We start from the raw sequence: 16,218 nt of genomic DNA, 5'->3' as shown, positions 1-16,218 counted from the left end.
TTATGTTGTACCAAAAAAGGTGGAAAAGCAATTTCGAAACTGCTGTTTCTCAGCAGAAAACATATATTCAAGCCGGTGTTCAGGAAGAGGAAATATCTCATCAATATTTAACTCTGAAATTCCATAATGGAATATTATTTTGTTGCCATGTTGGTCTGCGCTTTGTTATTCTATATTTTAATGGAAGTGTCTATTTTAAGTAGTTTAATATTTATGATAAATTTCAAATGAAAACATTAAGTTCTCCTGTGATAAGAACCCATGGCTTAAACTTTGTGGTTAAATTATTATCTATTAGTTTTTTGGGAGGGATAATTCTGAAAAATATGTCCAGGCGAAGCCTACTTTGTCACTATATTGTCATATATTGTATAAGGTAAATATGTGCATCAAAATTTATGAATGAACTTAATTTCTGATGTTCTTCAAATGAAAGCGTAATACATTTATTCTGGCTCAAGTTCTCCTGATAAAACAATTTCCCAAAATGTTATCTAAGTGACTGTGCAACCAAAAGAACAACTTATTTCCCATTTTTAAATCTAAACTGCAGCTGCGCTGTCACAGAAGGTTTAATAATTTGAATAAAATAACTTTGTTGTCAGTTGGCTCAGCTGCTACCTATTAAATCAGAAACTCCAATCGAAACTATGCAGAGTACACCACAGTTAAAAACACATGAGATCCTGTTTGTAAGTGTTTGTTTGGGTGCCTGTTAAACTCATGATAATTCTCACGGAATATAACACAACTTTCCATTCTCCTGCCTAATTCTTTCCGCAGTCAACCCTTCCAAAACAGAAAATGTTCACTCATCTGTGTGTTCTGTAAGCTCCGCAGAAACTAGTGGCTGCATTCACCTACATAATAGCAGTTCAGAGTAATCACTGAATGGGAAGCCTCGGGAACATTTCTGGGATACCTAATACTGGATCAAAATTAATTTGATTTTCTTTTAAATTAATGTAGAGAAATTTGTGCCCAGTAATTAAATTGCACCCATTTTTTGGTACAGTATAAACATGTTTGTATTTAGCCCAATCCCCAATCAAGCCTTCACAGAAAGCTCACAAAATTGATGAAATGTGAAAACAGTAATCGGATGGGTTTCACCCATACTGTGCGTTAAAGTAGAATGTGCACAATTCCCAAAGGGATGTTACATAATTTCTTGCCTCTCGCAAATTTCTTGGCACTTTGTTACTCTTCAATCAAATCGGAGCTTAAAGATGTGTACACCTCGCTGTAGCATCCAGACATGAATGAATACGTTGATTGGCCAAATATGGAATGTGCCTTGGTACTCCGCTCGCAAGAAACAACACGACATACAATAACAATTAAGAATGACACGTAAAACATTAGACAATGATAAAAAAATTATAGTTTAAACATGTGAATGAAATAAAACCAGAGTAAAAGGAGGCTACAGACTTTGGGTTATTGAGTAGAGCTACTACTCTGGCTGTGGCAGCTTTGCTCGGAGGATGCTCACCGTCGGGGTTCGGCGTCGGCGTTCCACCAGCCCAGCGTGAGGGCCTGAACATCGGGCCACCCGGGGTTGTGACTGCAGGTGCTCGGAAGGCCCCGACCACGGATGAACACGTAGGGGAGGCTGACTGGACTATGGTGCCATCCTCACCTTGGTGCCATTTATGTTATGTTGTGTTGTGGACTTTCTGTGTTTGTGCTTTTTTTAAATTCAATTTCAGTTTTATTTTTAATATGTTTTATTATTTATTTATTATTTATCTATTTTTTTTAATGATTTTTTTTAATGATACTGCCTGTAAGGGAAATTCATTTCGTTGTCTCAAATTGAGACAATGACAATAAATTTGAATACAATACAATACAATACAATTTGACAGTCCGGAGTCGCCTTCCAGAGGGTACTGCTTCAAAGAGTTTGTGGTCAGGATGAGAGGGGTCAGAGATGATCTTACCCGCTCGCTTGCAGCGTAGTTTGTCAATGGGGGAGGAAGGTTGCAGCCAACAACCTTCTCAGCTGATCGGACGATTCGCTGCAGCCTCTGGATGTCGTGCTTGGTGGCTGAGCCAAACCAGACCATGATGGAGACAGTGAGGCCAGACTCGACAATGGCAGTATAGAATTGGACCATCATTGCCTGTGGCAGATTGTGCTTCATCAGCTGCCGCAGGAAGTACATCCTCTGTTGTGCCTTTTTGACTGGAGTCAATGGCACGCCCCCCCCCCCCCATTTCAGGTCCTTGGAGATGATGATTCCCAGGAACTTAAAAGACTCCACAGATGTGACTGGTGTTATTGATGGTGAGTGGGGTGAGGGGAGGGGGAGCTCTCCTATAGTCTACTATCAATCCCCGTCTTAAGAGCATTGAGCTCCAGGTTGTTGCGATGGCACCTGGATGCCAGCTGTGTCACTTCCTGCCTGTAGGCAGATTCCTCCCCATCCTGGATCAGTCCAATCAGGATTGTGTCGTCCGCAAACTAGAGAAGCTTGACAGAGGAGTCTGTGGAGGTGCAGTCGTTGGTTTAGAGAGAGTAAAGGAGAGGAGAGAGTACGCAGACTTGCAGTGGTCCTGTGCTTGGGTCAGTTGTAATTGGTTGTGTTGGAGGAGATAAAGGTGCAGGTGAAAAGGAGTCAGATCCCACATTCACCCAGAGGATCAGTCAGTTGAATATATTAAGTACACCCGTAGTAAGAACTCAAAATGCCGGAGTAACTCAACAGGTCAGGCATCATATCTGGAGGAAATGGACAGGCAATGTTTCAGGACTGGATCTTTCTTCATTCCCTCCAGAAAGCCTGTCTGACCTGCTCAGTTACTGTGTTTTACTCAAATTCTAGCATCTGCAGTTCTTTGTCTCTGTAGTAAGAACTCTGTGTTACTTCAAAGGCAACATGCTTTTAATTACATAGTTTTTAAGATGGAATCATTGTTGTGAAAAATGCATCGAGGCACTACGTACTTTATTATGCAGTTATAAAGTAAAAATCTGCTATTGAAATTCCTGGTTAATGAATAGCAAAGCAAGCAGGAAATTCTGTCTGCTGGGGAACAGGTGACAGGTCAGAGGAAGAAAAGTGTCCGTGTTAGTCTCATCCAGCAGCAAATCAGCAATGTTGAAATAGGGGATATGTCAGGGTTATCTCTTTATATACTTTATATCTATTTATATATTTCTTTATGACATTCTTTACATCTGCAGTGTCAAAACTCACAAAAAATAGATGTTAAATGGTAGTCTGAGCTCTTTAAGCAAGATGCCATTCATGAATACTTTACAACAAGCAATTTAAATGATTGGAGCAAGGTTTATTCAGTTGTTCATGTACAGGAGGATTTTCACATTTACTCTGAGCTCATTTATTAAAATGGACTTTAGTTCTATTGAAGGTAGACAAAAATGCTGGAGAAACTCAGCGGGTGAGGCAGCGTCTATGGAGCGAAGGAAATAGGCAAAGTTTTGGGTCGAAACCCTTCTATTGAAGCTATCCGTGAAGTTTTTTTTTTTTTTAAATAGTCTTTGTGTTAGATACATAGATACATGGACAATAGGTGCAGGAGTAGGCCATTTGGCCCTTCGAGCCAGCGCCGCCATTCAACATGATCATGGCTGATCATCCACAATCAGTACCCCGTGATGGGTGACATTTTGGGTTGGGACACTTCGTTGATGAATCCTAACCTGAAATGTCATCCATCCTTTTTCTACATAGATGCTGCCTGACCCACTGAATTACATCACCACTCTGTCTCACTTCTTTTAAGGAAACTGGTTCAATTCAGTTAAGCAGCATAGCAACAGGCTCAAAAGGGCAAACTATCTTCCTTCTTGATTCACAGTAACATTCCCTTTTCAAGCAATCTGGCATGTTAGAATTTTCCCAGCAATTATATGCATCCTAAACGTAAATGATTCAGAAGTCTTTTAATAATTCCTAACACTGTGTGAACTTATGAGTTACAGTAAATGTCTTTTTGTATGGTGCGGAATGTAGGCATTTATAATGTATATAAAATATACCCATGTGATTTCCTTACGTTAGGTGACATGAAAGTAGTGTAAGAACAATTCTAGATGAGCTACCTTTTGTCATTAGCTTATGAGAATAGTTTTAAAATAAGCTGCTTCACTGTCTCCAGCATAATCATAGTTATATTTTTTGCTGTTTAGCTTTGATTTGCTTTTTCCTTTGTTTTAATCAAGATCCTTTTATTGTTTAGATTTTCAACAGCTGTTCAAATAGCCAGAACTAATCTCACTGCTAGCAATTATTTTCTCATTGTGATGGTAAATGGCTTCTGAAAATGAAATCCAGTGGAGAAAAGATTACAGCAAATCAATGTGATGTGTATGATGTATTTGTTTCCCCATAAAATAAGCAGCTGTACAGTTCAGTACCATGATGTCAGTGGGTAGACAATGTATGCCAGGTGCTTTGGACATTGAGCATAAACTTAAACCACTTCAATGGTGACTGAATTGATAATTTTATACAAATGCATTTGCATTTTTGTCAAGGGTGCAGAGTTATGTCAGAAGATGTGAAAACTAGCCAAACGTCTTTGTATACAATATTTGATCCCTCAAATTATTATTTGATCCCTTGCTAAATGTCTTTTTACTAATAGTATTAGTGACAGAAATCCCAATATAAATTGTAACGCAGGATTTACAGTCTTGAGATTCAAAAGTAAAGGATATGGAGTCAATTGGATGACGGTCTGATTTTATTGCAGCACATGTTCTGGGGTTTAAAGGAGACAAAAGGAACTGCAGATTCTGGAATCTTGAGCAAAACACAAAGTGTTGAAGTAACTCAGCAGGTCAGGCAGCATCTGTGGAGGGAATGGATAGGCGAGGTTTCAGGTCGGGGCACTTCTTAATTCTGATGCAGTGTGAAGAATCCCAATCCAAAATGTCATCTATCCATTTCCTCCACAGATGTTGCCTGACCTACCAAGTTACTCCAGCACTTTGTGTTTTTCTCCAGGATTTAATGTTGCATAGTCTTCAATTGCAGTCTTAAGGGCCTGTCCCACTTGGGTGTCATTTGCACATCATTTACGCGACATAATTTACGTGTCACGACGCGTGCGTGGTGACGTAGGCAGTGACCCGTGGTCGCGCATCCCAGGATTTTAGGATTCGCATAATCTTCGCACGCCACCTGCGTGACGCGCAAATGACACCCAAGTGGGACAGGCCCTTTACTGAGCAACTTAGTTCACATTCTGTGAATTTGACATTGCTTTTAACAAGATAAATTATAAACTGCATGTTGCAATATTAAAGACATCATAGAATCATTGGATTGTACTGATACAGAAAGAGGCCATTTGCTTAACGAAAACGTGTCACACTTCATGAGTCATTACAATTATATTGAAGATTTCTCACGCAAAGATCTGAAGAAAAGTCAGATAATTTAAATATTCCATCTGCCACGTGCAACATGGTCTTTTTAATCATCTAATTTACTTAAATACCTCCTTGAACAGAAAACGAACATTTCTATATAATTTATATCTTACATTAAAAGCAATAATTAAAAATAAATACATCAATTACAATTTGCTTACTCAACCTTAACCAGCAAAGTTCCATATATGCCTCTTCCAAGTATCTCTTATGTTCTGTAAGTACTTGAATATTTATGACTGCACATATTTTTACAATCTAACTAGGGTCTTTTAGCTCCAATCTTCCAAACAACCTCTTTGCAATGCTTGTACTTTTTCTCTTAACTGCTGTAACACTATATTCTGCACTGGTATTTTTCTCTTTGCACGACCTGTTATACTTTTATACAACTAGATTGTACCCATGTATAGTATGACTTGACTGGATAGCATGCAAACAAAATCGTTTCACTGTATCTAGGTACACATGATAACACTACGAATACAATCTTCAGTTCTTCAGTCTCTTCATAAAATAGATACAAGTTTGAACATATTAGAGGTATACTCAGTGCCCAAAGCTGTGGCCAGGAACCATTGAAGTGATAGGCTCAGTGGCGCAACGGTAGAGCTGCTGCCTTACAGTGACAGAGACCTGGCTTCATTCCTAACCACGGGTGCGGCCTGTACGGAGTTTGCACGCTCTCCCTGATTGGGTTTTCTCCGGTTTTCCGATTTCCATCCATACTCCCAAGAAGTACATGTTTGTAGGTTAATTGGCTTCAGTAAAATTTGTAAATCGTCCCTAGTGTGTAGAATAGTACTAGTGAACGGGGATCGCTGGCCAGCGCTTACTCCGTGGGCCGAAGGGCCTGTTCTGCTCTGTATCTCTAAACTAAGCTAAACAGTCACTGTGTAAGAAGGAACTGCAGATGCTGGTTTAAACCGAGGATAGACACAATAAGCTGGAGTAATGCAGCGGGACAGGCAGCATCTCTGGAGAGAAGGAATGAGTGACGTTTCGGGTCGAGACCCTTCTTCAGAAATGTCACCCATTCTTTCTCTCCAGAGATGCTGTCTGTCCCGCTGAATTACTCCAGCTTTTTGTGTCTATAATCAGTTACTGTATTGATTATGATATTAGTGCAGATCGCATATCCCCACCATCATCCTGCCAATAAAAAAAATATTTTTTTCAATCCTCCGTCTTGTTTGAGACCTGCTAGTAGTTATTCTCCATGATATCTTACGTAGTCTGGTGGTAGAATGTTGTTTGTTAAAAGTAATATTGTCTGTGTTTTAATATTGTAAAGATCCTATTTTGCTCTCCACTCATTTTTGCGTAGTGAAAACAAACAACTTATTAATCTAATTTTATTGTCTTTCATTCACACAAACTACTCTTTCTGGTTTATTTAGCAAATTTAAAATAATAATTTGTTCACAATAATCTAAATATAACAAAGTTTTTGATATTTAGCTGGAAATAGTTGAGGCATATTCATACTAACAAAACTTGTGAATTGTCCTTTTGCTTCATCATAGAATGATGTTTATGATTGGCAGGCATTGCATTAAACAGCGGGGACAAATTTTGTCTTTGCATGATCGCATAAATTTTGATAATGGAATTGAAAATGGCAAAAGGTGTAAAACAAATTGCCAATTCACCCATTATACATAATTGCACAAAGTCAGAATTATCACCTCGGGCTGGAATTTGATTTGTGGTTGCTACCTTTTTCAGCAAAAAAGAAACAAGTGCTTTTCAATCTCTGGCATTTAAATTTGCAAGCATATCTGCGGGATACAAAGAAGACTAGAAGTTGCATCACTATCGCTCGATGGCATTAAAATGACGCTATGGGTCATTGTAATAGTCATTGTGAAAGTTTCATTCAGATGGAGTTCTTCTGTTGCAGGGTTTTAAAAACTGCATCATGAGGATTTCCTGTACATAATAAAAAATAAAACATTTATTAAGTATATGATCCACACATAATTGGCTATGGAGTAGGGCCTTTAGAAGACAATGGTGTCTTTGCCCATTGAAAATCTGAGCCCAAGAGAAAGCACCATGACAATCCATAGAAAATACAGTACCTTTCCAATATCAGAAATGTCTGTGATGGGAGTTGTTTAGAGGGTTCTGAAGCAAAGTATTTAAAGAACATTGAGTTTTTGGGAAGGGAGTTGGATGATGTCGTTAGACAGAAGCCAGCATGTTGAGAAGAGGCACAAATAATACTGGAGTTACTCAGCGGGACAGGCAGCATCTCTGGATAGAAGGGAGTCTTGAGTCTGAAGAAGGGTCTCGATCCGAAACTTCACCCATCCCTTCTCTCCACAGATGTAGCCTGGTCCCCCTGAGTTACTCTAGTATTTTGTGTCTATCTTTGGTGTAAACCAACAACTGCAGTTTCTTCCGACAACCATTGAGGAAGGAAATATTTGTACTTAAATTTAATTTCTGAAAGTAATTGAACTGTAAACTTTTATTTTCATTAAATCAGCAAAAGAAAAAGTTGTATAACCCACTTCTCAGTTAAACGCAAAAAGGCTTTACCTCTGGTGAGACAAATTTGTGGAGGTCATTATTTTCTCTGTCATTTTTTAAGCTCCTCAGCAATCGGGTCTCTATCAAATACTCCCCCAGAGAATGTGAATAAGCATCGGAGGTAAAAATTGGAACTTCCGGCCCTCTGCTCAAATCTTGACATTTTATGATGGGATGAAGTAAGCATTTTTGTGCATTGAAGCAGTTCTTAGCCATTATTGTCTAATAAGCATAATGATTTAGAATGCCATTAGATTTTAGAAATGCAAGCTTTTCCATCTCTCATCTCTCTACCTGTAAATTGCCCGTCTTTCAAAGTAAATATTCATATAAAATGTTTGCTGCTGCCCTAAATAAGATTAACTGGCATTTTTTTCTGTATTTGTTAATAGCCATTAGAACTGTCAGACATCCTAACTACATTTGAAGTACTTTGGACAATAGCACTGCTGATAGTAATGCTGGCAATTTTCCCTGTTTTGTAGGTCACCGCTAGAGGATTTAGCCCATTGTTGCAGTTTGCCTACACTGCGAAGCTATTACTCAGCAGGGACAACATTCAAGAGGTCATGCACTGTGCTCAAGTCCTGCACATGAACAATCTGGAGGACTCCTGCTTTCGTTTTCTTGAAGCTCAGCTCTTCAATGAGAAAGATGGTTTCATTTTTTACACCAAAGTGTCATCTTTCCCGCAGTCTGATGAACAAGAAGTTGGGAACTCCGAAGGTGAGGAAGAGCACATGCAGTCAGAGACTCATAAGATCACCTGTTCCAAGGAAAGAATATGTGATGAGACACTTGGATGTGAGGCATCTCCAAGGTTATCTGAGAAGGAACCCGCTGTGATATCTATTCCCATTACATCAAGTGATGATATGGGACGCTGCCCAAAATACAGGAAATATCAACTAGCTTGCACAAAGCATATCAATAGCACACCACATACTAGTACCTCAGGTTTTCAAAGCACATTTAAAGAAGACCGCCCAGTCCATGCCCAAACACAAGGATACAGCAAGGTAAAAATAGAACCGCATGTTCCGGAAACCGCTGGAGACAAGCATTTGGCTGGAGCTGAATCAAATGCAATGGAACATGTTATAATTGATAAGGAAATAGATCTTAAACAGTTGAGTCCAATGTGTGTTGACCGACCTAAAAGTAGAACGCCCCCTTGTTCGAGATTCACAAAAAAGACTGATATGGAATCTACTGAGAGACAAAGCCCACTGCAACAAACCTTCAACACCGGAACATCTTGTTCCCTTGAAGAGGGAATGACTCAGGGTGACCTCAAAACTGAATACAGGCCTTACAGTGCGAATCCTGGACTGTCTTGCATGCCTCAAAAAGATTGCAGAAGTTTTATTGCTGGACCATCTTGTGAAGTGATTTGCAAGCAAGAACTGGAATCTGACAGAAAGAGCGTAATATTTTCTTCTGGTACCTTGGACACTCCTGCTGCACATTCATATCCTGGTGGGAGTTCACTAGAAACCGAGCTCACTGAACATGTGCCAAAGGGTTTGTGGACTGGTACTAGCCAGTCACTCCCATGTTCACAGACTTGTCCTTCTACTGAACTTTCAATGGAGCCTTTATTACCACTGAATTCATGTAGAATTCGATCCACTTGTAACACCAGCTGCCCAGTGCCAATTAAAGTGTGCCCCCGATCCCCTCCATCTGAGACCAGAACCAGAACCTCAAGTTCCTGCTCCTCCTACTCCTTTCCTGAAGATGGAAGTGGTGGTTCTCCTTGCAGTTTGCCTCAGTTTGAATTGTCCACATCTCCCTGTTCACAAGGAACGCGCTTTCTATCTGTAGAGCAGCAAGACCTCGGTATGATGGGGGATGCAATGTATAGTCAATGTAAACCACCTTTAAAATGTGAACAGTCGTACGTCACCAACTCAAGTGATGAGTCTGGGTCATTTTCAGAAGGGGACAGTGAGTCGTGCTCGACTCGGGAGCAAGGAAATGAGGTAAAGTAGTAATATTTTTAATAAACTATTGCTCAATGTGTGAATTGATCTAAGATTATAATGCAAATTTTGCCTGTGTTGTAGGACTGTAGGCAAATGGACATGTAACCTTGTGGATCGAGACCCTTCTTGGCTTCTGTCCATTTCCATCCACAGATGCTGCCTGCCCTGCTGAGTTCCTCCAACAATAGACACAAAATGCAGGAGTAACTGAGTGGGACAGGCAGCATCTCTGGAGAGAAGGAATGGGTGATGTTTTAGGTAGAGACCTTTCTTCAGCTGAAGAAGAGTCATGACCCGAATCACCCATTTCTTCTCTCCAGAGATGCTGCCTGTCCCACTGAGTTTCTCCAGCATTTTGTTTCTATCTTCAGTTTAAACTAGCATCTGCAGTTCCTTCCTATACACAAATTCCCCCAACAGTTTGTGTTTGCTCAAGATCCCACCATCTACAGTCTCTTGTGCTTCCATTTTAATGCTCCATCCAGCCCATTTGTCATACTCTGCCTTTGCATAATTCCTGAAGCCACATTTAATTTACCCACCTCACCACTCCACTTAGACTTTCCATTCGTTGCGCAGCCCTAGTGCAAAGCAGTGCAATCTGCCAGCAACAAACAGAACTCAGCCTATAAATCCCGAGACCCAGGCTCAGGACTACCCAGATGGTCTTCAGATTCTTGTCTGCTGCCAAAGGACTTTAAAAAAACAGATATCTATGAACCATTAATGTATATCTAAATTTTTTAAGAAAAAGTTTATGGTAAAACAAAAATAATGACAGGCATTAAGATTAAATTTAAAATAACAAATGGCCACTTATTCAATCCAAGTTGCCACACCATTCAAATAATTGGGGTTGTATACCAACTAAGATATACCAACTGGCTTAAAGCTGAAGATCAGATACACTCAGCACATATAATTTTCACTCCTGAACTCAATGCTGGATCGAGTGGTAGACCAAGAAGATATCTGACCTCCGATGGAAGCCTGGCTCATTGAAGACATCCCTCAAGCATGGAGCAGAACAGTGCAGTGATAGTGACCCCTCCCTTACCTGCTCCCCATGTTGATCATGTCCTATTGTGATACTAGGCCAGGTGACAGGACAGGGCACAATCGAGCCATTACACAGTCAACATAAGGGCCATAGTGCTGCCTGTCTGCAGATGAGGTTCAATTGTTCCTTATTATCATGTATGCACTGCACAGTGAAATTCTTGCATCCATCGCCATATTTTGGGGGCATTTGCAAAAGAAAAAAAAGTCCAAAATCTGTTCCACATGCTAAAAGTGAAAGGTGAGGGGTGAAGAGCCACAAGTGCTGATCGCCATAACACATGATCCTCAGTGCCATGAGTGGGCTACAGCCTCCATGAGCAATGGCAGCAGATACACCTGTGACCTGAAGATATCATGCACAGCCACTACCATCCATGGTCAGCAATGAGGTTTTTAATACATTGAAAAGATGAAAGAACCATTTATATGTTATAGGCAATGCTTAAACCATGCATTGTTCATGACTTTCAATGTGATATATTCCTTAATAAATTGTAAATTGACACCAAAGGTGGAAAATAGCAACTATTGAATATTGTGATCCAATGAAATGATGCACCACACATTGATGACATAATCACATGCAAATAATATGACTGGGAACTGAGATCAGTATTAGGGTAAATTGTTGACCTACTCAGGATTGTTTCTACAGATTGCATGTAAAAATGAGCAACAACAAGGCCATTGTGTGGAAGATCTCTAAAACATTTTTTTTTTTTTCCATTTATCATTAACATGATATATGTTCGTTTGTGAAAGATGGTATTTTTGCGAGCGCAACTGTGAATAAAACCTGCCACAGTATTCCTGCTAATGTTTGTTATTTTGCAGTTACATTGTAAAATTGTCAAAGGAGAATGAAGATCTGTAATTTGGCACATGATAGATAACATAATGATATATACTACAGTTGCTTAATGGTTAGAAATCAAATTCACATTCAGAAGCTCTTATTTCGTACAGGGCAAACTGTAGAGACTAAATGAAAGCCTGAATTCTTTTAAATTGCATGCATGCATTTTTACAAAGCAAGTCATTATTTCCGTTGTACTATAAATAAATACAGTGCATGTCAATAGGCTGAAGAAGGAGAATGAGGTTAAATATAGCAGCACATAAGGTTGAAAACAATACATTGTGGAGGAGGAAGGAAACTGTTAGTATGTTAGTGGTGTCTAATGGGGATTGGTAGTTCTGAATTTTGCAGTTATAATATTGCTTTATTAATAATTAATGCGCATGGTCATCAACATTGATGTTTAATTGATTATTAGAGTTAGTCTGCGAATATAAAACTCCTGGCAGTTTTAGAGACTGAACTGTATTACACACCATATATTAATAGCACAAATTGAATTTTTATTGTAAGTAAAATAATTCAATCTTATAATAAAAAAGGCCAATGTTAATTCTTTCTAAACCAGGATAGTTTATATGAAAAAATGCGTTGTCATTCCAGATCTCACTATATGCTTCAATTTGCTGCATTAAATCTGTGTTTTGGACCCAATTCATGGCTGAGAGCATCACTTTGAGTCTGAATTAACTTAAAACATCCAAATGCTTTATACTCTGGGAAATCTTGGCGAAATCTGCTTGCCATGTTCTTTTAGACCCTGATTGTTCATTTTTTATGAAATTGCATTAAAACTAAAGTATCATGCATATATATATCCTGACTGCAGGCAATTAGCTAAAATCTATGTACAAAGGCAAGTAGTATAATCCTCTGTTTCAGCCAGCTATGAAAGTATTGCTGATTTTTATCCAATATGGTTATAATTCATTGTTCTCATTTATCTTTGTTTCCATTCCAAATCAGGCACCCAAGTTTTATGACTAATCCTTATGATCAAGCCATAATAGGAGACTTGTCTGTAAAACATCTCCCAAGCAGAAACCCATGACATTTAAAACACTGGAATTCCTGATGTGATTACTAATGTGCTGACTTCCAACTAACAAGAAGCTTCATAGCATATTCCAATTTTCCATTCTAACAGCAATTTTGTAGACATGTGTTTGTGACAGAATCATGCTGGATCAGATAGCAACCCTAAATCACTGTCCACAATACATGACTAACCACATGGATGGATGAGCCTATCTCACTCTAAACCCTGGAGTCCATTACAAGCTCCAGATTGTGACTGTGCCTCAGGCACTGACCCTGGGACTGGAGCCTGGCCAACTGTAAATCATTTTTCTTCAATTTTTAGTAGTTTTTAAATGTCACCCACATAGAGGCATTTAAAACCTACTAAAATTTCAGTATATTTATAAAACATTTTTAAAAATCTATGCACAGAAAGGCAGTTTTAAGTAAAATCATTACCCCTAATTATTTTTAACACATAACTTGCTCTTTTGCTCTTGAAGTGAATGGCATATCTGATCCTGCATGAAGAGGTTAGAGGGATATGGGCCAAAAGCAGACATTGGAACTAGTGAAGACATCTTGTTTGACATGGACAAATTAGGCTGAAGGGAGACAAAAATCCTGGAGAAACTCGGCGGGTGAGGCAATGTTTCGGGTCGAAACCCTTCTTCAGACTCGAAGGAAATAGGCAATGTTTCGGGTCGAAACCCTTCTTCAGACTCGAAGGAAATAGGTAACGTTTCGGGTCGAAACCCTTCTTCAGGCTGAAGGGCCTGTTTCATTGCCGTATGACTATGATTCTCTTTGAAATTAATTATAATTGCATTATGCTCATTGGCATTTAAAGACTCATACACCTTATGCTCCTTCCCAGCTTCTTGATGAATTGAATCATAATAGTTGTCCATTAACTCAGAAATATCCTCCTGTCTTACCTGAAAAACATTGTTGTCCTTGTCAGTATTTAGGAAGTTGTACTATTCAACTCCAAGAGACAGTCCCTTACCAAACACCTCTGTATTTTATGCCATTTTTGCAGACCAAGGCTTTCAACCCAGCCTCGGATATTTCAACGTGCCCGCAATAATGGTTTACTGTTATAGCCATCGGTTAATTCTACTCAGTGATCCATGGCTGTCCTTCAATTTCCTCTCTGTGTCTCAGTGTACAGTTTTATGTATGTTGCTCCATCAGCTCCATCGCCTCATATTCCTTATACAGTCTTATTAAGTAATTTATAGCTATCCATATTTATTTATATGTTGCATTTGTTCCATCAGTCAGCAATGACTTACAGCCCACAAGCTCCTCCAATTTATATATCTTGGATGTCAAACCGATTGCATTATTACAAGCATGAATGCGTGCAGTTTAGCTTCCCAACTGCTTTTATTTACATTTGTAGTTTGTTTATATCCCACTGTTGAAAGTGGGCATTGAACGAGAAATCCTAAGTCCAAACGTTCTTATGTTGGTACCAAAGAAGACTATTTTAGTATCATCTATTGCACGGAAAGATAAACTGTGATTAAGAATTTGGCGGCTGTTCGATGCAGTTACGATCCCTGGGTTTGCTTCGCTGATCTTTCCTCCAAAATGTTTAAGCTGTTATTGCAAAAAGTTGCCAAAATAAGCAGAAAGCAGAAAAAAACATTCATTAAAAAAAGTATTGGAGAAATTAACGGGACTAAGGGGTGCTAAATCCCAGGACCTGATGACCTGGTGGAAGTTATCACTGACAGCAGGGTAGAAACAAGGAACTGCAAATGCTGGTGTAAAAAAACCCACAAAGTGCTGGAGTAACTCAGCAGGTCACGCAGCATCTCTGGAGAACATGGATAGGTGATGGTTCGGGTCAGAGCCCTTCTTCAAACTAGAAGGATAGCGCAGCAGTAAGGGAGCAATGAGAGAGAGTCTCACAGAACTCAGAGAGAAGAGAACTTCATACCTCGAGGAGATTTCACAGTGGAGCAGCGAAATGCAGAAACAAGGAACTAGATGCTGGTTTACAAAAAAAGGCACAAAGTGGAATAACTCAGTGGATCAGGCAGCATCTCAGGAGAACATGGATAGGTGATGTTTTGAGTCGGGACCCTTCACTGATAACAAGGTGCAACTTTCTTTATTATTGCCCATTTTTTGGGGTCAGGTTGTTGCTTGCTGGACCGGCTTTTATTACCATTCCCCTAACACATTTGAACTTAATAGCGAGCTGGCCATTTCTGAAGACATAATAGAATCAACTGGTGTACATCCTGAGTAACACGTTGAACGATATTAATGAACCAGAAAGGTTTTTCTGAGAGTTTTAGTGTGCATATGATTGTTTATATATTTTTTTCACCCTAGTTTATAGGGGCATTTTTTTAATTAACCTTTGCAGTTGATCATGGGACATTGATGCCAACTGTCCCATGTTTTGTTTGAACAGCAAGCATGGGTAGACATAAGATTTGCACAATGTTCCACTGTAGTAGTTCATTTGCCTTTGATATGAATTGATGTGGGACATGAATGGGCAAACAATTGCCTTGATTAAAAAAAGTTATACGTAGAACAGCACAGTACAGGAATAGGCCCTCTGCCCATAATGTCTGTGCCAAACATGATGCCAAGTCCAACTCTTATCTGCCTGCACATAATTCACATCCTTCCATTCCCTACATCTATGCCACTCATCATTTTAAACATTTCTATCAGGTCTCCCCCTCAACCTCAAATTCTATAGAAAACAATCCAAGTGTGTTCAACATCTTCTTGTAGCTGATACCCTCTGACCCAGGTGTCATCCTGTTAAACATCCTCTGCATTCTTTCCAAAGCCTCCATATCTATTCTGTATTAGGGCCACCTGCACTGCATGCAATTCTACACATGCAGTCCAACCAAAGTCCTATAAAACTGTGTCATGAACTCCTGACTCTTGCACTCAATGCCCCGATCAATTACGACAATCATACCATAAGTCTTCTTTACCACTCTATCTACTTGTGGTGTCACTTTCAAGGAGTTCTGGATTTAGACCCATGATCCTTGTGCACATCAATGCTGTTGTGTCTTGCCTTTAGTTTGCATATTTTCCCCTTACAATTCTGCCTCCCAAAGTGGCTCCCAAACCTCACACTGGCTCAGATTAAACTCCATTTCTCTACCCCTTTCTGTAGCTAATCTAAATCCCAATGCATACTTTGACAGACTCCCTCACAGTTTGCACCGCAGCAATCTTAGTGTCGTCGGTAAACTTCGTAACCAATCCATCCATGTTTACGACCAAGACTTTTATATATATATCACAAACAACAGAGGTCCCAGCACAGATCCCTGTGGAACTCTACTTGT

At 39.5% G+C, this 16,218-nt stretch overlaps 1 protein-coding gene across 4 annotated transcripts in view; it reads left to right on the top strand.

Moving 5' to 3' along the window:
• The window catches only part of bach2b (BTB and CNC homology 1, basic leucine zipper transcription factor 2b), a 235,514-nt gene that overhangs the window by 199,580 nt on the left and 19,716 nt on the right, over positions 1-16,218 (top strand). For all 4 annotated transcript variants that reach the window (XM_055635828.1, XM_055635826.1, XM_055635827.1 and 1 more), the window contains exon 4: positions 8,434-9,933. In XM_055635828.1, coding sequence (XP_055491803.1) covers positions 8,434-9,933 — 1,500 coding nt within the window. The remainder of the gene's footprint in view (positions 1-8,433; positions 9,934-16,218) is intronic.

The sequence above is a fragment of the Leucoraja erinacea genome, chromosome 5 (assembly GCF_028641065.1).
Source record: "Leucoraja erinacea ecotype New England chromosome 5, Leri_hhj_1, whole genome shotgun sequence".
NCBI classification, from domain to species: domain Eukaryota; kingdom Metazoa; phylum Chordata; class Chondrichthyes; order Rajiformes; family Rajidae; genus Leucoraja; species Leucoraja erinaceus.
This window is presented reverse-complemented; position numbering and strand designations above follow the sequence as displayed.